The following is a 25,385-nucleotide window of genomic DNA, read 5'->3' on the forward strand; positions in this document are numbered from 1 at the left end:
CCAGACCTAAAAAGTCTCCAATGCTACCATGGTGGCAGTATAACAGGAGGTTTTTCAAAAGATGCTTTTTTTTTTTTTTTCTGAGATGGAATTTCGCTTTTGTTGCCCAGGCTGGAGTGCAATGGCACGATCTCGGCTCACCACAACCTCCACCTCCCAAGTTCAAGCGATTCAATTCTCCTGCCTCAGCCTCCCGAGTAGCTGGGATTACAGGCATGCACTACCACACCCGGCTAATTCTGTATTTTTGGTAGAGACGGGGTTTCTTCATGTTGAAGCTGGTCTCAAACTCCTGAGCTCAGGTGATCCACCCGCCTCAGCCTCCCAAAGTGCTGGGATTACAGGCATGAGCCACCGTGCTAGGCCTAAAAGATGCTTCTTCCTTGGTAACAACACTCCTAAATTTCTCAACCCCTTTGAGGCTAGGTTTGGTCATTAGACTTAAGTTCTTGACAAAAAAATTAAGTGTAAGTCTTGTGTAGGCCTTTCAAAGGGCTACTTGAAGGGAGCAAACTCAGCTAGAAGCAGGACCCCACTCTCTACCCCACTTTTTCCCCTTCCAGGCAACAACTTAGGATATGATGGGTGGCTCTTCAGCAGCTATCTTGTATGCTGAGGTGCCCTTGATTGACAATGGAAGCCAAACACTAGGATGGTAGAGCAGAAGATAAGAACTTGAGCTTCTTATACTGAGTCATAATAATACTAGCCCCGGACCACTTGCCTTCAGAATCTTTTATGTGACAAAAATAAATTTTTACCCAAGCCACCATTTTGTCCATTCTTCTATGGTTGTCAAACCTAACATTACTTGAGAGACAGTGTTTAAAGATTTAAAATGTTGACTGAATTGGCAACTAAGTCTATGGCTTTCATGGCAACGAGTATAAATGGATCACTCTCTACTGCCCCTAAAACTTAAAATTATAGAATGCAACAACTGTAATCAAATCCAACAATGTGGAAAAAAACGGTTTTGAAATGCAGAATCTTACTATAATGAAAGTATTTTACAAAGAGAGATGTAAATTCATTGGAAATGGGTGAGAGCATATAGACTATAATAGTAACAATAAGCTTAATGGTACTAAAGGCAAATTAGATTAATAAAATAGCAAAATATTATTAAAATTTTAAAAGGCTGAAGCCACTGAATTTGAAGTCTGGAAATATTGATTTCAGTTACAGGTAATTTTAGGAAAATAATTTCACGTATCAGGGCCTTAGTTCCCCATTATAGAAAAGGAATTAAATAATCTCTAAGAAAATTTCAGTTTCAGAATTCTCTACATACTTTAGCATGTTAATATTAATTTAAAAGGAAACACCAAAATATATCGATATTAAGTCTAAGACAATTCTTCAAATTAAAAAGCAACTACATCTTCTCCAGATACAAAGCAATGATATCTTCCAAATATCGGTTTAAAAAGTTTTGTCACCACTGACAATATTTTATTCAGATCTTTGTGCCTGCTATTCTGGCTACCTAGAATGGACTTACCTCCAACTCCTCAACTAACTACATTTATCTCTTTTAGATCTCTTTCAGATCTTAGGATATATGTTTCTTCTTGAGTGAGGCCTGTCCTGACCCCTAAAGTAGGTCCCATCTATTTTCTTTCTTAACATACTCTGCTTTTAAACTTCATAGTACTTCATCACCACTGTTCATTCATATAATTATTTGTGTTCTTTTATTAAATGTCTCTTTCCCATTATAGCATAATATCCAGAGGGAAGAGGCATTTCTGTTTGGCTTTGTTTTCACTACTTTTTTGCCCTGATACAATGCCTAACACGCAGTTAAGAGTTAATTCATGCTAGTATTTCTTATACAAAAGAACAAGCAGATGAATAAATAAAGCGGGCATTAAAGAATTGCAGAGTTCATGCAAGAAAATGTTTACTCAACTCACCTCATTGAACACAGGATACATGACTGCATAGAGGGGCATAGAAACCATGGATGTGGTCTCAGCTTCATTCTTCATCTCTTCCATTGTCATCCTCATTCAAAAGCCAACTACAGTTGAAAAAGCAGTGCTAAAATGCAGAGGAATCTTCATTCACTGCAATATTTCTTCTCTTTTTTGATGATAAAAGAACTGGACACAAAACACACTGATCTGGTGAAAGGGAAGAAAGAACAGAGATTTACTATATTAAGGGGAAAAGACAAATATCAATAATTTCCCTTTCCAAATTACAGAGTTCCTTTCTACCTTATGAAAAGCTATTTTTTAATATATTCTACTTGTGAAAACAAACCTAGCTGGCAAGAAATTTATCTTTTCCTCCAAAGACTCAACAACTGCCCTTTCCTGAAGTCCTTGGTTAGGCACTACCTCACAAACAGTGATTTAAGACGCTGCTTAACTTGAACTCAAGAGAGTTCTCTATGAAGTGCCATGGAATAATTATGCATGTCATGCCACCATATACAATCTAAGAGAACATATCAATAAGATACATATTTATAACATTTATACACAATATAAAATTATAATCAGGAAAAGCATGATGTGTAAGTGTGTGCAGAAAACCAAATTAAAGAATCAATAAAGAAGAAAGAACTAGGGTGTTTTAACATTTGTATTCAAACCTTTTTGCTATTTGTTTACTGATTCTGTCACCTGAAAATAACACAAATATAACAAGCATCAAATATTTCAGACAAACATAAAATTCAAAAAAATTCTACCAAATGTGATCCACTTGGTAAAATACCTGCTACTTAACTGTGCCAGTGATACCTTTTGGTATTTAGAACTATGGAAATTGCTGTCCAAATCTGGCACGAAAACTGAGAAAGAAGAAAAACCCAGAGAGGTTGGTAGTTTGGAATTAAAATCAAGAATTCAACAATAAAAGATATTTTGCCTTGAGATGTTAAGGAAATATGTTAGTTTGTAAAGAGAATACAACTATTTATTTCCTTTTCTATGGTTAAAAAAAAAAACAAAACAGATCCTAACTGTAAAGTGAATGAGTAACAGTAGTGACACACCTATATTAAACAAAAAGCAATTTTTTGGATTAATTTCTACTACTTGTAAAGCATTTTCACAGCATAAAACATTTTGCACATGGATTTAGTCCTATAATAACCTGCTTTAAAAAAAGACTGCAATTCTAATTTTACAAGTGCAAAAGCAGGCTCAAAGATAATAAATAACTTGCCCAAGATCATACAAGTAGAGACCCAAGACTTGATCTCAGGACTCTGAATATAGATCTGATACTCTCATATACCAAAACCAAATTTGAAGTGGAAATAAAGAACCCCACCTCATCTACTCAAGAAAACTACCCAGAAGTTCTAATTCACTAAACATGTTTAGAGTATGTTTGGCACCACTAGGTATGAAATGTAGTTCCTAATCATTAAAAATTGATCTGTGCCAGAATGTGTAAGACCTAACGAGACTGAAAGATACAATCAAAGGCCTGCAATAACCTGTTCCATTTGAAAGCTGCTTAGTATTCTACCTTATCACTACCAGAGAAACGGAACTCAGCACCTACGGAAACTGTTTAGTTCCATTTCTGACAGTTCTAAACATCAAAGTTTTCCTGTTTCTCACCTGAAACCTACTCCATGACTTCACAGAACAAAAAGAGCAAAAGACGAATTCCTGAATTTCATTCTATGGGGAAAGAGAATACCATTACCTGATTATATAACTCATTTAAGTAGATGGCTTTGGTCATAGCAAGACGAAGAGAATGGAGGAAGAATAACGACAAGAAAAACTTAAGAGACTTAGTGTACCTATGTCAGAAATGAACAAGACCAAAATCATAAGCAAAAAGAAGTAGATAAATACCAATTGTGGCCCTGCTGTTCCTATTTAACTACTTAATGTCTCTTGGTAATCTGCTCCACTTCAAAACAAATTGGGAAAACTTCATAATAAAAAAAACCTGGGGAAAAGGAGGACGGCTAAAATGCAGTGATAGCAGTCAAAATGAAAAAGACAGAATGAATGCAGAATATAGACAGCAGCAGAAGGCATGGTATCATCAATGAAAAAGGAAGAAATGGCAAAACAAAACGAAGAACAGACTTTGAGGAGCTCTCTCATTGTGACAGAAAAAAAAATTATTTATTTAATAAATATTTCATTGGTTACAGAGGTATGATATTAAATATAGAGCAGTGAACAAGAGAAGACACTCTCTGGCCCCATAAAACATAATAAAAGGCAAGTCAGAAAACATACAATTGTGATGCACACACAAGGGAGAAGTCAGGCTGCTATATAGCTATGGGAGAACTAGAGAAAACCAGCATCACAAAACAAGTTTCAAGAAGAAGGTAGCCAAAAGTTTTAAATGCTACTGAGTACAGAAAGTAACTTTTAAAAAAGCATTTGATATCTTGATGAGGTTAAACAGATAACCTTCAAAGAGCAGAATACTTATATACTGGGGTGAGAACTCCCTGCAGGGGCTAAGAGAGCAAGCTGGTAAGAAAGGAGTCTAAGCTTTCAAGAATCTCGGTATAAAGGAGGTGAAATACTTATAAGAAAAGTAAGCACAATGGAATTACTTTTGTGTTTTACTCTTTTGAACACATACGCATATAACTGCAGATGTAGAGGCTGCCAGAGGTAAAGGGATAAAGTGGCTAGTCACTTTCAGAATTACTGCTGACATCTCTACCTACCTAACCCCAATAAACCTACTCAAATACTTAATTTTTACCTTTTGTAAATACTGGCATTTAATATTTTTAAAACTCGTGTTTAATAATTAGTCTCTTCTCTAAAACTAACTTTACATTACTAGCAGTGCTTATTTGTCAACAAAAAGAACAGTATTTTGGCAACATCATGGGCTACGTAAGTGGCTGGCCTACGGCATACATGCCATCTTTTAATACTGTTCTCATGAAAAATGCTCCAAAGAACCAATTTAAAACTCAACTTTTTAGAACACACATTAACAATGGGGGCTACTCACAGTTTCAGTAGCATTTATGTGAGATTAAAAATCATCAATTCCAATACGGCTTTTTAAATATTGAATTACTGTCAATTTCAACTTCAAGTTAAAATATGCCTTTGTCACTCCTTCCATATGCTTCTTCATTAGAAATAGATGAAAGGACAACCTGCAATTACTCCATGCAACAAACAGCCTGCTATGAAAACAGCAAGGGTCAGCTGAGCTGAGTGAGGTCTGAGGCCCCCTTTGACAAAGTGCCTTCCTTTTAGTATGAGTGTGAGCACGTTCCAGCAGCTGGGTAGCACATTAACAGAATTTCAGCCCTCTAAGGTACATTATTTTCTGAAGTAGGTGCTGTTTATGCACATACAGAAAACTGAAGATCACTGACTACAAATCCCACATCTGAAAACGCCTTAAAAAGTTATTTCATCCATCCCACTACCTACAGTAGAAACCAAAGTCCAAAAAGGATGTAGTGACTTGCTCCTGGTCACAACTTCTAGCTAATAATTAAATAAATAATAAAAATTTAATGTTGGTATGATAGCACCATAGCAAGAACTTTATGACTGACATTTCAAATATACTGCTTTGAGGGGAAATTTCAGTTCAAAGTAAGCTTTGTGTACTGTTAGCATCCACAGAATAAAAACCAAGAACCAGAAATGTTGATAAGAACTTAGACAAAAGGCATACTTTTAAACACATTTTTCTTCAAAAACACCCATTGTGATATCGGGATATCAACATAGAGTATAAGCAATCTTCGCATTTATAATTTCCCACTCATTTTCTTGAATATTCAAACTAGTACTGATAATTTTCAACAGAAGATAATCAGCTTTAAATATCTTCCTGAGCTGAAGATAATTATCACTTGCTTAGAGTAAGAAGCCCAAAAACATAGATATTGGCCATTCCACTGCCAAACACTTAAATTTCTGGTGTTTCTGCCCTCCCTAACCAACTCGAGTCTGCTCATTTAAAGAGCTACACACGGGTGTATCTCAGGGCTCAGAATCAGTATTTCCTGAAACTGCCTTACTTTACTGCATCTGGGACTTGAGATAAGTCTAGAGCCAAAGCTATTTACTACCAAATGAAAGGAGTGGACCAACAGAAGCTCTTGGTACTGGTATGGGCACTTCTTGGCTAGAAAAACAGCTTTTTAAGTAATTCTACACTTAAAATGTTTGTAGGCAGGCAGGTCTTTTTGTCTTGTTTCTCTCTCTAGTAAAATCCAGTACTTAGTCCTCTCAGCTGGCCCTAAATTCTTACAATTCTTGTAATTTCTCTCTCTAAAAAGGGAAAGATTGATTGACATGTATGCTGGATCTCCAACAAAATGTGCGTGAACATTCAGTTAAGAGATGTGTGTTCATTCTAGCAGTGAGCAGAATCCTGTGTTTATGTTCTCATTTATAAGTGTGTTTCTTCTTCCCAATAGAGACATTAGAGTCAGCAAAGCAGGCACATAACAGACACTTAATGTTTGCTGAATGATCAAATTCATGAGTTAAGAGATGGGCAATTTATAAATTGAATCAGTCTTGCTAATACTTTTCAAATAGCATGCCTAGCAAAATAAAAACAAACACAAAAATCAAATTAATTCTATTAACAAAGCTTGGACCCAGCCACATTATCACTGGACCCAAAATTCAGTGATAATAAGATTTCATTATTGTTATCAGCTATACTTTCCAAAGTAATTTCATGGGAATTTTTTTAAGACAATTTTTTTTTTAAGCATCAGATCATTAAAAATTATTTACAAATTCTAGTAAGGAGGTCCTCCCCAAGAGTCGGTTGACCCAGGGTTTCAAATAACTGACAATTCCTTGCTTTCTTTCAATAACATAACATACAAAATCACACTCATCAGCTGGGCATGGTGACTCATGCCTATAATCCTAGTACTTTGGGAGGCCAAGGCGGGTGAATCACTTGAGGTCAGGAGTTCAAGACCAGCCTGGCTAATACGGTGAAACCCCATCTCTACTAAAAATACAGAAATTAGCTAGGCTTGTTGGTGGGCTTCTATAGTCCCAGCTACTCGGGAGGCTGAGGCAAGGGAATTGCTTGAACCTGGGAGGCGGAGGTTGCAGTGAGCCGAGATCGTGCCACTGTACTCCAGCCTAGGCAACAGAGCAAGATGCCGTCTCAAAACAAACAAACAAACAAAAGAAACATACTCATCAAGCTCTTAGAGAAAATGGATTTATACAAAGACTGTATAGATCAGTCTGGCCATTTAACACAGTTGAGTGGGGTTCACATTTGCTGACACAGTTTACATACCTTTTTAGGATTTTCTCATGCCAAACGTTGTTAGTCACTTCCAAACAAGAGACCAAGATTTAGAGGAGAAAGCTAGGAAAAAGGGAGGCAGAGGAATAGGGTAAGTCAGTGATCCTACTATAGAGTAAAATGAGCTTGATATCTTAAGGATATACCTACATTCTCTCCTTGACCTGCAAATTACATCTTCTATAATTCAATGTCTTCCATTTCCAGTTTTCTTAATAAAGTTAAGTGGAACTTAACCTCCCTGAACATACCCTAGTGTCAGTTTAGTAATTATATAATTTTACACTTAGGGACATCCAGAAGCAATCTCGTGTTAATGATAAGTGTATATAGCACTTTACCACTGTATTGTTTATATATATGCTTTAAAAATATCAAACGGACAATTTGGGCAGAAAGAGACAAGGAAAAAGCATAAGTATTTAAAGACTCAAAGCATGGACTCAAATTCTGGTCCTGTCATTTATAAACTATCTTTGTCTCTGAACAAGTCATTTCACCTCTCTATGCTTTAGTTTCTTCTTTAGTATGTTTGACAACTCTAGGGTACTTAGCGGCACAAGCTTGGGGATCTTCAACTTGGTGCTGCTGAGACTTCCAACTCACCTTAAAAGTTAACTTTAAAAGTTAACTGCATCATGTCAAGTGTATGCACTTACATATTTTGTAGAGTACTGTTTCTTTCTTTTTTTTTTTTTTTTGAGACAGAGTTTCACTCTGTCGCCCAGGCTGTAGTGGAGTGGTGTGCCTCCACCCATGTTCAAGTGATTCTCCTTCCTCAGCCTGCAGAGTAGCTGGGTAAATTATAGGCACCTGTCACCATGCCTGGCTATTTTGTACTTTTAGTAGAGACGTGGGTTTCACCATGTTGGTCAGTTTGGTTTCAAACTCCTGACCTCAGGTGATCCACCCATCTCAGTCTCCCAAAGTGCTGGGATTACAGGCATGAGCTACTGTGCCTGGCCAGAGTACTGTTTAATATAGAAATTTATAAAATGGGTAAGAAGTAACATTTTCTACACATAGACAGTATACAGCAGGAGATAGTGCTCAGATTGGAAGAAAAAATCCTCAGTTTGAATTTTTGCTCAGCTGGATGCTATCATTTCAGTTTTGTAAATCTCTATTTCTAAACTAGTGAGAATCAGAAATATTGAAGTACTCACTTCCCCAGGTTAAGAGTAATAAATGCATATTAGACACTTAATACAGCAGCTAACACACAATAACCATTCTATTCATATTGTTATTAATATTTTAGCCAAATTATAAGAACCTGACACGGAATCGACTGCAACTACGGTGAGGCAAACCAGATGCCTAGAACACAAAATTTTGTTCTGATTTGCACGACTTGGAGAGTTACTGCTTTTTCAAAGTTTGTACCCTAGGCACATTTCTTGCCTCACCCTAGTCCTCCCCCTGCATAACATACACAATAAGACTCAAACACTGATATCACAATGTCATAAAGGCCACCTACATAGCGTATTTTCAAAATCTTTTTCCTCCCATTTGCCAAAATGGGTGCATAAATAAACTTAGTTTTGGCTTACATAAAATAATTTGGTCATCAGGGGCATTTTAAAACTATTTTCAAGCCAATGTTAAAATAACTTTTTCTAAAGGTACATAGGTAAACTTAACAAAGGAAACCATGGTCCAGAAGCAGGTTGGGTAGCTGGCTGGGTTGCAGACTGAAATCAAGATTTGATCAAAGCCCTTGAGATAATTCATAAAAGGTTATAATCTATACAAGATAATCAAAAGCTGACAACAAAATCAAAGAGCTCACTACCTCTGAATTAGCTGATGGGAAATGGAAACAATAACAAAATAGTAACAACTGGCTCCTACAATACTTCAAAGCAACTTGTTCAGGAGGAAAACATACATCTCTTTAGTTTTGACAATCCTCATTTTTTCCCCCTATGTCTAAATTTTTGGTAAATTCTGATCTGAGTAAAATTTAAAAGAAAACACTTGTTGGGAGGCAGGAAACAAATCTGTTCCCTTGAATACGTTTATCTTTTGCCCATAAAGTTCTCAACCTAGTGGTTCATGAATGATGATGCCTAGTTGAATAGTTGTTTGGTGTCTAATTGAGGTACATGTCTATTTTCCTTTTTGCTAATATTATTCCTTGTCTTAATTTCTCCAATATGATGTTAATTAAAGCTTTCCTTTAAAATCCCTTAGAAATTAAACTAAACTTAAATCCTCAGAGTGTTCTTATGCCCTCTCTGTTTAACGGTACAATTAAAAGAATCTGTACCACCCTGGGTCAGAGCTACTTGTTTTGTATCACTTATAATCTTAGATATCTAGAATTTAACTTAATGACTCCCAATGGCTTAAGATCTTCTAAAACATGCAACAGGTACTTTCATTACTTTTGCACCAAAAACACTGCCACAGGCCACTCAAATGTTGATAAAAAGTATTAGCCCCAGACAATAAATAGCCTCTGCCTTATTTAACATTAGGTGCTAATGAGGCCAAGGTTCTACCTTGATGATGCCATTTAACTTTACCTTTAGCTCCCAATTGATCTCAAATATAAATACTATTGCTTACAGGAAGAAATTAGGGTCAGAATAGTATCTGTTTTTACTGCATTTACAGTTCCTCCTGTAACCTTCACTTTGCAACAGTGTGATTTATTTTTTAAGGAAGCATACCAAAAATAAGGTAGAACCTTGGAAATCTCTCAAATTTTGACAGTATTGCATAAATGCCAGTTTTAATATGGATAAAGACATAAGAGAAAGATGTGCATTTCTCAAGTTTAAAAAAAAAAAAAAACTAAAGGATTCCAAACGCCTTTGAATTAAATGGAAAAAAAACCAAAAACAACAACAACAAAAAACCTTGCAACAATCTAAATTCGTATAGGGAGCAGTTGCTGTCTAGAGGCCAGGTCTGATTCATTTAACATTCCCAACAGGCTTTTGTTGTAGTAACCTGTAAGTTACTATGTAAGTCTGAGGAGGCAGCCAGTGTGTAATATCTTAGGGTTTTGTCATTCCATAACTTCAATCTCAGTTGAATTACAGTCTATCTTGAAGTAAGAGAGAATGACTGAATAAGACAGGGAGACCCATTTCAGTGTCAGGGACCAGATGGCAGTTAGACAAACTATCATTTATTTTTCTATCAGCTGTAATCTAAAATTATAAAATGAACTGATGCACATGGAAGTATTTACTATATTAGAAAGACTAAATGTCCATACAATGGTCTTTCAACCCTTTCCCCTTGTATCTACTAAAGTATAAACTCCTTAAAGAGAAGTTGTATCCATTTCTCTATTTCCTAGTATCCAACACACTATTCTGCATAGTCAGTCTAAGTCAGCAACAGTGTTAGTTGAAAATATGGTGATGAAAAGTTGAATAGCACATACCCTTGAGGGTATGGAGTCTTGCAGGGAAGACAGACAGTAAAGAAACACAGTGACATGTCACACTGCCACTTGGCATTAACACTCCAGGGAGCATACCCGCTTCACATGATACTCCTACCCTATGCAAGTTCAACAGACATGGTGAACATTTGTTTGAAGAAAACAAACAAAAAATAACTTTATTAAAAATAACTACTGGAGTATGTGGTAATTCCATTCCATATGCGTAAGTCCCAGAATGAGAGAGATAAGAAACATGGATCTGCCTCTCCCCCCACCAGACTGAGAGCCACAGTGAGCTCTCACAAAGAGCAGCTTGCCACACTGATTGTGACTCTTGTATTATAATATATGTATTTCTTTTTTCAATATGGTCTCTGAATAACAAGTCAAACACTTCACCTGGTACTCAAAAGAAATCTACTCCAATGCTAGAAAAAAACTGGCTGTGTTGAAGTTGTGTACTACAACGTGTACTTCCTAACACGTTTTTCAAAAGTTTGATTATTAAGTAATTTCTGCCCACCACGCTGACCTTAGCATTTAAGACATAACTTCTCTGTAACTATAACTCTTAATGATAATTTCTCTCCAATGTAGTTCAATCACTAACATCATTTTTACTTTAATGATGAAAAATATGGTCTCTTGAGTCAGTCAGCCTGGATTCAAATCCTAATTCCAAGCAATTTTTCCTGAAACCTTAGGCAAGTTCCTTAACCTCTCTGTACTTTAGGTTCCTCATTTAAAAATTGGAGGTAATAGTGTCTCTACCTCCAACGGTTGTTGTAAGGATTATAAGAGATCCTGCAAAATGCTTAGCATGAGACCTGACAGTTACTTACTACTCAATAAATGCTAGCTATTATACTAGGTTCCAGCTCATTCCAAAGAAGGTTTAAGGCAATTTCACAGGTAATATGCATTCAATAAGTAAATGAATCAAAAAGTCATTATTTAGACTAACCTCTGGTAAACTTATTCCCAAGGGACTGGCCTGAGTATGTTAGTGACTACCACTTAACATGTTCCACTGCTGTTACCCAACAGTTCATAAGCTTGTTAATAAAATTCTTTTCTTTTTCTTTTAACCCTATAGGCAACCTTGATTCTGTCAACTGTATAAGAATGAAACTGAATAGTGTAAAATCACCTTTGTGTGATTTTAAAAATGGTTATACATAGCCAAAAATGTAAGGGTGAGCTTGAAAAATAAGTGTAATATAATACATTTAAGACACATTTAAATTTTGTAGCTTAAATGACAAAATTGAAATTTCCATCTTCACACAGACAAAAATGAACCACCAAACCACAATGTTTATCTTTCAGTACATAAATTATTTCTAATTGCTATAATAAAGGTACTTTAATTTTTGCATTGTGTTTGTGTGTGTGTGTCCCTAAAGCATAACCCTCTAACACCGCAGCTTACTAAAATAATTCAAATGCAATAACATAAATAACAATGACATTTAACTTCTAAACCACTTTTATAGTTTATATTATGGAAAAAAATATTTATCATGTAAGTGGCTTAAAATTCTTAGTAACGCCTATGATAATGACCTTAATTGTCCAACAACATATAAAAAGCAGTACTTCAGCTTCATCCTCCACATACCGGTTGTGCTAGGTAAATATGAATATTTTATCCAAGATTCAAGTAACATCAACACTGACTTTAAGTTTCGGATTTAGCAAAGACTTGTTTTTAATAATAAAATGGATAGTATTACTAAATTTTAAAGCCAAATATCAGCAATCTCTTTTTGACAACATCTTGTGGAAAAGTAAACTGGTAAATCCATGAAGGCACATAAGGCTACAATAACTCAGGACTATTGACCTTACTCTATGCCATACTGTGGTATAACAAATGACTGCGGAATTTGTTTTCAAGACCAAAACCTAACACAATTTATCCCTAAAATTCAGTTTGCATGTTTTAAAAAATGATCTTTTTATGCTTAAGTTTCCAGGTTTAAAGCAAATAAGATTCACTTGAGTATTAGAAAAATTTTTAGGAATCCAAAAATATAGGTTCCTTTGAAACAAAAACTACTCAATTTTACAAAGCCACCTTGTCTAAATCAAGTGATATTAAAGGTATAATTCATAGGAAGATAGCAAAGTTAAAAAGCAAGAAACAAAACAAAAAAGCAAAGAAAAAGGAAGAATTATGGATTTTAGAATACGGAGACAGATCTGGATTCTAACCATGGTTCCAGTACCTACATTTTGGAAACTCTAGCAATTTAATTAAACTTTTTTTAGTTTAATAAGTAAATTTACTTATTTTCTTGATGTCTTCAGCTATAAAACAACGTTAATAATACTACCTAGAGGAAATAAAGGTTTTTAGGGCAAAATGAGGTAACATTAGGGAAGAAGAGTCCATTAGAAGTTTCTTCCATGTCTGTATTTGGTCAAAATGAACATCGCTCGCAAAAAGCAGGACAGTGATCTCTAAAATGCTGTGTTACACAGCAATTTTGCTGTAAATGAAAGTGATTCCTTTGTCATTTCCATTTAGAAAATTAATCCTGATTTCAGAGACCTCCAAAAAGAACAAACATTTTTCTACAATTTATATTAAAATTCTGTCAATGACTCCTTTGCATATAACCTAAACTGCCTAAGCATTATGGCTCATTTGAAAGTTCTTATGGCCGGGCGCGGTGGCTCAAGCCTGTAATCCCAGCACTTTGGGAGGCCGAGACGGGCGGATCACGAGGTCAGGAGATCGAGACCATCCTGGCTAATACGGTGAAACCCCGTCTCTACTAAAAATACAAAAACTAGCCGGGCGAGGTGGTGGGCGCCTGTAGTCCCAGCTGCTTGGGAGGCTGAGGCAGGAGAATGGCGGAAACCCAGGAGGCGGAGCTTGCAGTGAGCTGAGATCTGGCCACTGTACTCCAGTCTGGGCGACAGAGCGAGACTCCGCCTCAAAAAAAAAAAAAAAAAAAAAAAAAAAAGAAGTTCTTATATACTTCAATCCAGAAAGCATATCTGCTTTATTCATTTCTCTATTTCTGTCCCCAGAGAAGTGCCGGAAGCATTGTGCATGAATACACTCCTTCATTCATTCAGCAAATATTTACTGAACCCTTATACTGTGCCAGGTACTACATAAGTAGTGGGGTAACACATGACAAATGAGAGGGCCCTGCTCAGGTAGCTCATAGTCCAGTGAGGAGACAATATTTGTCAAATAAATACAGAAATAATAAAGTTTCTATTATCATAATGCCACAAAGGAGTACATAGTATGGTGAATACATGGCGGGAACCTATTCTGGTTTTAGGAAGGAGGGCAAGGCTCCCCCGAGGAAGAATATTTAAATTGAGACATGAAAACTGACTATCAGGTGGCCACCTTTAGGTAGGCCAAGGAGTGAGATGGAATATGTAATGGCCACCAAGTCAGGAAGGAGCTTATGTATGTAGTAACCAAAAGGTATGGTAAATGAGAAAGGCTGGGGATAAGGATGGAGAGTTGGATAGGAGAAGAGATAAATTTTTAGTGTTAAACAGAGTAAGAAAGTAATAGTATTTGAATATTTAAGTCACATTAAGTCTTTTTCTCATGTAAGTAATGTAAGGGAACTAAGTCTTTACTCCACAATATTAAAGATCTGTAGTCAGAAGATCTCGATTTTTATCTTACTCCCACCAGTTACAAGTCACTTAACCAACTTGAGCCTCTTCATTCTCTTCGTAAATATTATCTTACCTACTGAGACTACAATAATAATAAACAGCCCCTATTCTTCCAGACCTTACATCCTTAAGAGAAAGAGACAGATGTATAATATATGGAAGACATCCCAAGTCCTATAAGAAATTACGTCCAAAAGCTGACATAAGGCTCCTGCAAAGCCCAACATGAGAAGAAATGCAGACACTGGTGAGCTGCAAACCACATGTGTACACATAACTCTGTGAACTCTTAATTATCCAATGTGCAGAGATCTAAAGTGACAACAATACTGCAGCATGTGATTGAAAGATGATTAAAAACAATACAAACATTAATCCACCATCCCAATAGAAGACATATCAAAACCGTAATTGGCCTCAGAGAGAGCAGTGGCAGAAATGAACCAAGAACAAAATCTAAAATACACTGAACAAATGCATTATATTATTTCAAAAATTTCCTCATAGTTCAAAAGCTCTTTCCATAATGACAGTTACGTGCCAGAGGTTAGAACTTATTTCATACCTCCTTCAATAAAAGGCAAATACTTACATTGTCATCTAGAAAATACATTAATATTCTTCCTTTACCATCACTGACTCATGTTCAGTTTATGGTCTATTTACACCACCACACCCTTCTTAATCCAGTACAAAGTCAGTTATCCTCACATAATTTTCCATTTGTTTAACTGGGTCTTCCTTGTCTGTGTACTACATTACTCATGGTACATTATTCCTGAGTTTACTTCATTCTATAGTACCATAATTTTTCCATTTTAAAAATCGTATTAATTTCCAGACCATCTTAATTTCAACCATCAGGTAAGAGAATATCTCTGTTCCGAAAAAATGTTTTTGCATTAAAAAGTTACTATATTGTTGATAATATAGTAACTGCAGAGTACATTCAAAATTCAGCATAGTCTGATGATCAACTTATACATAAAACAGTAAGCTATGATTTATTACATGTTAAGAGTAAGCCATGATTTATTACATGCTAACCTTTATGGATATAAAGTTATTACAAAGAAATTCTGGCATCAATGAACATATTCTTACAATTCTATTAAAATAACCTATCCAATAATAATAGTCATGAGCTATAACTGGTCATAATAGAGGATAAGATTTGCATAAGGGCACTACTTTCTGCAAGAGATAAAATGTAAGTGTACTGTTTTTTCATTCTTTAATGTAAAATAAGAATGAATTGAAAGTCACAGATGATGCTAAGAAAAATAAAAATATGCAAGAGCCTAATTCTATTATTTGCAGACACACACACAAATACAGCCTAAAGTCAAGAAAATGGGGGAGAAGTAAAATCTCAAACCAAAAAGACGATGTTACCTCCAAGAAATGCAAAGTATTTTCTTTTCTAATAATGGGCACACTAAACTCTCCTAATGCTACATTATTTTTAAAAAGTTTAAAGTTTTGTGAAAGAATTCCAATCCCACTAGTATCAGTTTTACAAAATGAGAGTAAAAACAGCCGTAAGGTAGAAAAAGAAAAGAATGTTCTTCTAAGGATGGGATATATTAACTGTTGTTCTCCCATCCTATTACCTACCCTTAAAAATGAACTGTGAGAGTAGAGTCTATCATTTAATACACCCCTAAAAAAGAGGGAGAAATCTGTAAAAGTTAAAACTGACCCTTTTTATTTTTTCCAAAAGGTTCTTTCCTTTATTGAGGAATTTCACTCCAGTTCAAGAAACAACTTTTCATCTCACAATGGCTTCTTAGATGTACTATTAAAATACATTACTTTGCAACTTCCTCCACTCTTTTCAAAAAGCACAACCAACGTCCCTACTCTAGAAGCTGGACTCGAACAGAACTAGATTCAGAAAGTCTGTCCCTACGTGTGTGACCTTGGGCACGTCATATAATCCCTCGGTTTCCTCATCAGCATCCCAAAATGAAAGCGCTCTGAAAGCAGTAAAGGAGTACAAACATACTTAGGTATGACACCTAAGAGGGTCAAGCCTTTCTGTTTAAGGCAAAATTGCCTCCTTAGAGGGCCACATCATTAAACTGGAACTGAATCCGTAGACCTCAACATTTGTCTCTTCCTTCTTTCAGTGCTCCCCTTCCCTCAAAGGGCATAACCCGAGTCACCCCCGAGAGCAGATTCCCCAGCACCTTTTCCTTCCTCCTCCCTTTCTCTCACTTACAAAGCAGGGGGAAAAGAGCAGCCTCACCTCTCCGTGCGAAGCCACACCTTCAAAGGACCCCACCCCAGGCACATCCGCCCTCTCCCCTCTCCCGGGGCACCAGGGGCCAACCTCGCCCTTCCCCTCCCGCCCCCACCCAGAGGAGACTTCCTGGAGGCGTTCGGGCCCAAGCCGGCAGGCGGCATTTACAAACCCGCTTTACGCCACTCGCGTAGGGTAACCTCGCTTACGCCCGTAGGGCCCCGCTCTCAGCCCCGTCCGCTCCGCCTGCCAGAATCAAGTCCGAGTGCCTCAGCCATGGCCCCTGCGTGACCCTAGACCTCTTCTGCTCCGTGCAGAGCTACGGGGACTGGGACAGAACAGCTACACCTTACCAGCAACTGAGGCACTGACTTCACTTCCCACCTTTGCAGCCCTCTTCAACTCCCGGATCAATTCACTCCGGCGACGCCGGAAGGACCCGAGAGGAACCAGGCGTTGTCCGGAATCCTGCCCAGCCGGAGTCGCGCAGAGGCCTATGGGGACTCGTAGTCCCGCTCGCCAACGTTGTCCGGAATTCCTGCACTCGGAAGACTACACTTCCCGGCAGGCCGTGCGGAGGATCCTGAGGCGATGGGTGGGGACACTTCTAGCCAATAGTAGGAGAGTTCCCTGACTTTGCGGGAGGAGGTGAGATGAAGAGAGATGGTGCACGGAAAGGAGAGGAAGGGCGGGGCAAGCCCTCACCTGCGCCAATCAGGGTGCGGGGTAGGCCCCGCAGGCGCCTCACCCATTGAGGGGGCGGGCTGACAGAGCAGAGGAAGGAAGGGGGTGAGGGGCCCGTGGTGGGAATCGTGGGGCTGTCGGGCTGAGCGTGCCCTACGGGTGGAGAGGAAGCCTCGGGGAAATCACCTGGGTGAAGGGAGGGCTTGGTGTGGGGACTTGCACAGGGCGGAGGAGCAGCTAAGTCCCAGGCACATCGGGCAACCAGACCCACGGGTCGGGGAGGGATAGGCTGAGCCGGGGCTCCCAGCAGAGACGCCTGGGTGGGGCAGGAGACCGCTCCAGGTGTGAGCCACAGAGGAGGGGAGAGGGACCCCCCAGGGGAGGGGAAGTGGCAGAGCAGCTGCAGAAGTGCAGGGAGCGGGAAGGTACCCAGGCAGCTGCAGAAACAGCAGGGGGAGGAGCAACAGCTGCCAAATTCGCCAACTAGAGGAGGGAGAGGCGGAGCTTGGGTCCCTGTGGAAGCCAGAGGCGCAGTCTGGACTGTAGTTTCCCTGGAGAGACGAAAGCAGGAACGAGAGCGGAGCGGAGCACAGTCCTCCGAGCACCAGCTCCAGCATCCCGTCAGGGGTTGCAGGTGTGTGGGAGGTAAGCGTGGGTCCTTCTTCGGGGCGCCTGCACTGCCCTGGAGAAAACGTGTTCCAATAGGAATTACATCAAGACACAGCTAAAAGAGTCCGCCTTGGGTTAGGAAACCGGTGTAAACCCTCTCGGGTGAAAGATTTACATTTTTGGACTATAAGGGCAAAAAAGCAAAAAGAAGCTTGACTCTGGGTATAAAGGGCGTGGTTAGTGTTTTTGGTTTGAATTGCACCAGTAAAACTGTTCTGGGGGATCTCAAGATTGAGAAAAACCCTGGTAATTGAGGACGAGGTGGATGTTATCTGGTGGATGTTATAGGTGCGTAGCGTATAAAAAGCAAAAATTTTGCTATTGATATAGAATGCCTTCTGAACTATTTCACTAGGAGGATAACTTTGCGTTCTTCTTCAGTGTCTACCTTTACGTTGGTTTATCAGATTGTTCTGCTACCGACCTATTATCCAGGGTGGTGGTTCTGCAGTTTCCTAGAATTGCAAGAAATCCGTATTAAAGAAGCAAATGCAGGCAGGAATAATCAGGATAGGATGGGCTCTGACTTAAATCTATCAAAAGTATAACTTTTGCCAGCAATAATGTAAAAATGAATTTTAATGAATGGATAGTTAGCTTTCTTTCCAGTGGCTCTGGAATATTGGAACAAAGACCTGGATTCAGCCTACAATGGGAACATATGGTGTACCTCACTGCTGCTCCTTATTCTCTCATTTGTGTCCGATAATATGTGTACATTTTAAAATCAAGAGTACATGGAAAGCTGTGTGGGACTCTTTTCTCTGGGTAGAAAGTATGTGCTGAAGGACTATCCTTAATATGTGTTATGATGGTGGGTTCAGATTTAAAACACATGTAGTGTCATAAAATAATAGTTTATTCCCGGTATTAAACCATATGTGTATTCAAAGCAAAGTGATTGTAATACCTATGGATGGAAATATGTTGTAATGCTGGGTAAAGATGAAAGTCTCACCTACCTTTGTGTAATTATGACAAAATTACAGCCTTTTATTTTTAGAGAAGTGGTAAGAAGCTATTTTCCTAGTTCATTTTCATTTTGTTACAGAGGTTCCCAATTTACCTGGCTTTTAATCATAGTAGCATATTGCAGCAAATTTTGCTCTGAAATGCTTTCATTGTGACAATTGTATATTTCAGAGTCTGTCTCAATACTTTTTAATCTACGTTTTTTTAATAACCAGGGTCAATAAAATGGAGTAATTGCCTTGTTTTCTCCTATTTCTGTGCTTTCCTGAGTTCTCGGGATTTTAAATTTTATTTTTGTAATGCATCCCAAATTTCTCTTTGAAAAGAAGTGGCTCAAATGAATTATCTTCCCAGCTTAAAGTTCAGTCCTACTGAGTGCTACTACCGGTAAGCCTAAGTCACTTATCAGTGTATATACTCTTCCCTCCCACACTCTCACATACCATAGAAATATATAGACAGATAGCTCTTAGAAAAACAGCTGCTTTTTGATTATCGCTAAGCAGATCAGCTAAGTATCAAAAACAGCAAAGAGCTTAGAAGAAAGAAAAAGCAACAGTAGCTGCTAAACTTAACCACTATAAGGATCAGGTTTTATCTTTGCTACAGCACTGGAGAATCTATTAATTCACATAGCTGATATGGCCCTGTGAAAATGATGTTGGGGTAAAAAAAAAAAAAAAAAAAAGTGGGTATTAGGGTGACACCTGGAAAAGATTGTTTGCCCTTGTTATTTGTGATTAAGTGGATTGTCTTGAATCAGTCTTAGATCCTTTCTTAGACTCTACTACTAATTCGTTTTGTAAAACTGAATAATTGCTGTCGCTGGGTTATTTCCCCCGTGTAATAATTATAATACTAGCAATGAAATTCTTTCCAAGCCTTTATTAAAAGATCTGTTTGAAAGAGTTTTATTGGGAAACAATTAATAAGCAAGCAAATGGATAGAAGATAAATATCTAAACAGTTGAAATTAAGATGTACTTTGAATCTCAGCTTTTTATAGGTCTTCTGCTCTGAGGCATGGTAAAGGCTAGAATCTCATTAGGAATGAATGAGTTTGTGGTATTAAAGTACTGATTTTTTCACCTATTTCCAAGATTTGGATCCTTTTTACTGTGTCAGTAAAAGAGATTGGGTTTCAATATCATTTGAAAAAAGACCATATTTTTACATGAGAGAATATCATTGGTGGTATATGGCATTTATTTTTTACCTTGAACTCTTGATTCATGTTAGTTAATATTCACATTCAATCTCAGGTAATCTGAAGATTTTTCTTGATTGGTGTTGAAAACGTTCGTTTTATGGTAGTTTATAATTCTGTGTAAAATGCTACCTATGTTATAAGCATATTACTTACTCTCTTTAATTTTACTATTGGTGTATGGCTATCAGTGAATATATATGATGAGAAAGGAAAAGCAACAGAGTGCAGAATGTCTCTCTTGAATGGAAATTGCTCAGGGGATGATTGTTCTTTAGCCAAAAATCTTGGTTAATTTCCAATTACCATATCCTTTGGTCTTTTCTTTAGAATTCTGATTCTAAGCCTTTTGAGTAAAAATAAGTTAGTATGGATTTGTCTTTAACAGGAGGATTCACTGATGCATGCAGCACAAAAGAGCAAGACTTAAGGTCCAAGATCAAATGGTTTTGGACAGGGGAATAGATATAAAGAAAACACTTGAGAAACATACCTTTAGCAAAAGAGAAAAAAGATTTTATATTTTTTGTTAAATTCCCATAATCCATGATTCCATGGCCTTTTCTCCCCCATTCATTAATTTGTAGAGGCCTGTATTCATACTGGAATACATTACTTTTCTAAGTAAAATTGAATATTCAAAATCTAATGAATACCAGTCTGATTCCAGTTAAAATGGCAGTTTTTACTGGAATACATTTTGGATGATTAACCTTCCTTTTTTATTCTTTTATAACCCATGAATATTCAAAATCTAATTAATACCAGTCTGATTCCAGTCAATGGCCATTTTAACTGGAATCAAACTGATATTCATTAGATTTTGAATATTCATGGGTTATTAAAGCATAAAAATCCTCCCTGTATACACTCGCTTCTAAGTGAAACATTATTTGGACAAAATATCAAGAAGTAAATAAATACCTAAAATGATGTTTTGCCCCTTTAAAATAATAAAGGTACTTGAACCAGACACGAAGATGAGCAAGATACCATTTATTTAATTAAGTAAATTCCAAAGGTTAAACACTGCTTTTGGGATCAGAATTAACATACACCAATAAGGGAAAGTTTTTTGTTGTTTCATTTTTTTTTTTAATCTTCTAAGAATTTAGTCTTTAAAATTTGGAAAGTGTATTTTAAGTAACTACATTATTAACTCTTAGAGACCATGTACTTCTTTTCTATCTCCTTTTAGTCCTGAGCACCTTATGTCATTATCAGCATAAAGAAACTGAGTAACCAATTACTGAATTAGAATCATTGGACATTGGACAATACTTCTATAATGCTCACATTAAGACAATTTGCCCTTTGATAGATAGAGTCAGCTGACCTCACAGAATGATTGCTTATACATTAGTCCTTCTGAGAATGTTTTTATGCTAGTTTGCCTTTGCAAAAGTGTTGATTGAGGACAATTGGATTCACACTGTGTGGGCTGCAAATACTTTACAAATTTGGGTGCCAGCACTTCTAAATTCATCTCAGAGATAGGATATATAGCCAAGGGTAAAGGAGTCTCCAACTGGTGGCACTTAAGGTCTGAATTTCACAGACAGGAAAACCCAGAGTACACCACCATTTAACCTCAGGGCCCTGGAGTTATACCTTTGTTGAAGCTTATCTGTAGAAACCATATTTCATTCTATAAAAACTGAATTTGCTCTTCTGTTTTTCTAATTATTTCTTCAAAAAAAAAGAAAGAAGTAGACTGATTTTGTTTAGGCATGTGTAGAGTTGGTCATTAATTGTTTTTTGCATTTGACCTTCTCGAAACAAATTAATCTGATTGGTGTTAGAATTAAGAATCTAATGTAATTTTTACTAAATTTTAAGACCTGTACAATTCTAGTTAATTGTAATAGTTTTTTAGTAGTAAAATTAATTATAGCAAATATTTAACTACCTTCTGTTTACTTTTACCTTCATGTTGATGGATATAAATTGGCTTGCTTAGAACTGATAATTAACCTGCCTTTTTTTTTTTTTTTTTTTTTTTTTTTTTGAGACACGGTCTGACTCTGTCGCCCAGGCTGGAATGCAGTGACCTGGTCATAGTTCACTGTAACCTTGAACTCCTGGGCTCAAGCACTCCTCACACCTCAGACTCTCCAGTAGCTAGAACTACAGGCAAGAACCACCATGCTCAGCTAATTTTAACTTTTTATAGAGATGAGGGTCTCACTGTGTTGCCCAGGTTGGTCTCAAACTCCTGACCTCAAACAATTCTCTTACCTTGGTCTCCCAAAGAATTGGGATTACAGGTGTGACCCACCCATGCCCTGCTGATATTATTCTTAATGATTAGCACTGTGCCTTGTGTAGAGTAAACTTAGTTCATACCATCTTTCTCACCAGATACTTAGTATCTTCAGAGCTAACACCCAGTTTCATTGACCTTTGTATTCATTTTAAGAATTCTTTTACATAGTTCCTACTTGGTAAGTAGTAACAATTTGGATAACTATTTGGCAATCTATAATGAAACATCATTTTGCAAACAAATACAACTAGTAACATAAATTTTTCTTAGATATCTGTGCTAGTCCTAAATTCAGCCCTCTGCCAACAATGGTTGCTTATATTACAGCTAAATATAAATATTGCTATCTTTTATTGGATTTCTAAATGAGTAGAACAAATTTTGTTGTTAACTGCAACCTTGTGTGTCTGTGTGTGTGTGTGTGTTTGCACGCATGGGCGCATGCTTCAGACATGAATTTATTCATTAGATGCTATTTGGGGTTTGTGTGGTCCTTTTCTCTCCTTGCCTCTAGAACTCTGCTGATTTAAAGATGTGCTTTTCCTTACATAAAGGTATTTTATGTAATACCTCCCCTCCGCTACACATGATTTCCATTACTTTTTTCCTTAACAAATAGAGAAAAATAAATAGATGAATGTAGGATGAGGCCTCATCTTAACTAAAGTTTAACTGGTCATAAATGTTTATTTTCAGTGAAAAGGTTGCATTGGGAGGCCTTAGTAAAGCTTGTATTGTACCTGAATTATATAGGTATTTGACATATCTGAGCCATCATTGGAAACGAATGAGTTTTGAGACATGGTGTTGACAGTGCTCAGTGTCAGCCTTCTGTATATAGCTTGGTGGCGGAAACTTACAGGGTGCCTTCAGTTTCAGCCACTGCTTCGAGGCCCCCTTCTGGTTCTGCCTAGGAAGGGAGACTTCTGAGCTCCTCTCAGCTCTTACTTAATGTGGGAAGGAAAACAGATGAAATGTTTTTCATTTAATAACCTTATTTTGTCAAACTATATTGTTTTTCCCAGGTGTATCTCACACCAGCGTTCCCAGTAAGAGTAGCTCAAATGTCACAATGATTTCTATAGCACAGCCAGGCAATTCAGTGAGTACCTATCAAGTTGTAGTCCACTCCTAGCATCTTTGCTTTTCTTGAACAGACCCCAAAGAGGCCACTGAAACATTTCTGATATTTTACCCACATTGGATTACTTCTGTCATTTTCTTGATAAACTAAATTTTCTTGCTTTGAGATCATTTAACCAGATCTAACTTGAAGAGCTAATTTTATTGTTTTTATACCTATTAGTAGTATGCTAGAGATACCATATTGTGGTGTATAATTTTTGCCTTTACTTGAATTAGATCAGTTATTGGAGCATTTAATTGTTGTGTACTTCACGAAGCAATTTAGAATCATTGAAGCAATTAGTGTTTTTAAGATATATTCATCCTTCCAGTTAAGAAACCTGTACCTAGTCTCCTAAATTGCTTACAGATGTTAAATCCCTTATTCGATGTCTGTGGCAGGTTAAATAGTATCTTACATCTTATGTCCTTTGACATACAATATCAGATGAAATTATATAATACCAATAATGTCATAGCTATATAAAAATAGAATAATTTTTGGCTTTGGTAAATTAGGAAACTTTTTTAAAAATTATGAGATTTTGAGCACAAGGTATATTAACTAAATCTAAGGCAACAAAGTTTTTGTATTTCAGAGTTTCTGATATATTCTTTTAAAAATGCAAATAACTAGTTATCTAGATAAGAAGAAAAAGTCTTAAAATTTAAAAAATAAATAAGGAATAAAAATGAAAAATGCCAATAACTTTAAAGGTGTAAATAATAGCTATTTGTTAATATAATATCAGATTTAATTAATAATTAGTAATATAAAATTGAACATTTTGAAAGGGAGAGAAAGAAATCTTATCCAGGATTATTTTAAAAGCAAATTTTTCCTCACATTGCGTGCCCCAAAAATGATTAACAATTTAAAAAATAATTGTAAAGTACAGATCAACTAGAAACGCGTTCAGCTGCAAATTTTATGCACAATGAGATAAAACAACAGGGATTTATTTTTCCAGAACAAGAAGTCTGAGGAGAGTCGTTGTTTGCTTTTTGTTTACAGGCTCGATGTTGTCAGGATTTTGTCCTTGTGATTTCTCTTGTGCTTGCTGTAAGACAGATGCCTCTGTTGATCCAGATATCACACTCTCTTTCAAAGAAGGAAGAATGAGGAACAGTTGTTCCTGTTGAGTCTTTCTCTTTTAATCAGGAAATAAAAGCTTTACCAAAGATCCCCAGCAAATGTCCACTGTGCACTAACTGTCTCATGTCATATGGCTGTCCTAGCTTTAATGGAAGTTGAGATATCAAAGACTTTTGGCTTCTGTGGTAGATGGAGCAGGGGAACAAAGGTTTGATAATGACTTTTGGGTAACTGTCAGTAGTTTCAGCCATAGTCTGGTGACTAAAACCATGTTTATTTTAAATTTTATTTCTTCTCATTCTTATCAATTTTGTGCCATTGTGTGTGTGTGTGTGTGTGTGTGTGTGTAGTAGTAGTAGTAGTAGTTTAGCAACTCTCACCTTCCCACAAGTGTTCACTTCAGTGATTTCCAAATTTTAAGTTCCTGAGCAAAGGCATTCCTCAGAAACTGATGGTATCTCCAGTTAAAAGGACGTCTAGCTACTATTGCATCTAATATTTTTCCTGTACTTTGCATTACACTTTTTGTAAAACTTGATAGTTCTGTAATAAGTCTGCTTTAAATCTAAAAGTATTCAGTAATCTCTTCATATAGACCACATTAAAAGATATGGGTATAATGCAAATAAAAGAAAAATTGAGTATTAGGATTTCTTTTATGAAGATTTTCTTAGCTGCCTGAAAAAGCAAAATAAGTCATGATTCCCTAGAGGAGAGCCTACTCTAAAAATTTGTTACCCGAGAAAATGGTGTTATTATCCATTTCAAAACTGTGAAAAATATGAA

General features: G+C 36.9%; 2 protein-coding genes across 9 annotated transcripts in view; one reads left to right on the forward strand and one right to left on the reverse strand.

Annotated features, from left to right (window-relative positions):
• PDCD10 (programmed cell death 10) overlaps window positions 1-17,062 on the reverse strand; it is a 51,944-nt gene extending 34,882 nt beyond the window's left edge. For 2 of the 6 annotated variants that reach the window (XM_033211635.1, XM_033211630.1), the window contains exons 1-3: window positions 16,934-17,059; window positions 7,258-7,329; window positions 1,920-2,129 (exon numbers count right to left, since the gene is read on the reverse strand). In XM_033211635.1, the coding sequence (XP_033067526.1) occupies window positions 1,920-2,015 (96 nt within the window). In that variant the 5' untranslated portion in view covers window positions 2,016-2,129; window positions 7,258-7,329; window positions 16,934-17,059. Of the gene's footprint in view, window positions 1-1,919; window positions 2,130-3,587; window positions 3,603-7,257; window positions 7,330-16,586; window positions 16,632-16,933 lie in introns of those variants that run through there. The other 4 variants (XM_033211632.1, XM_033211633.1, XM_033211634.1 and 1 more) reach the window with 4 other exon arrangements.
• A 136-nt stretch (window positions 17,063-17,198) lies between these two features.
• The window catches only part of SERPINI1 (serpin family I member 1), an 87,094-nt gene continuing 78,907 nt past the window's right edge, over window positions 17,199-25,385 (forward strand). For 2 of the 3 annotated variants that reach the window (XM_033211626.1, XM_033211629.1), the window contains exon 1: window positions 17,199-17,909. The gene's annotated coding sequence lies outside the window, so the exon portion shown is untranslated. The remainder of the gene's footprint in view (window positions 17,910-25,385) is intronic. The other variant, XM_033211627.1, reaches the window with a different exon arrangement.

This window comes from Trachypithecus francoisi, unplaced genomic scaffold, assembly GCF_009764315.1.
Source record: "Trachypithecus francoisi isolate TF-2019V2 unplaced genomic scaffold, Tfra_2.0 Lachesis_group0, whole genome shotgun sequence".
In the NCBI taxonomy this organism is placed as follows: Eukaryota; Metazoa; Chordata; class Mammalia; order Primates; family Cercopithecidae; genus Trachypithecus; species Trachypithecus francoisi.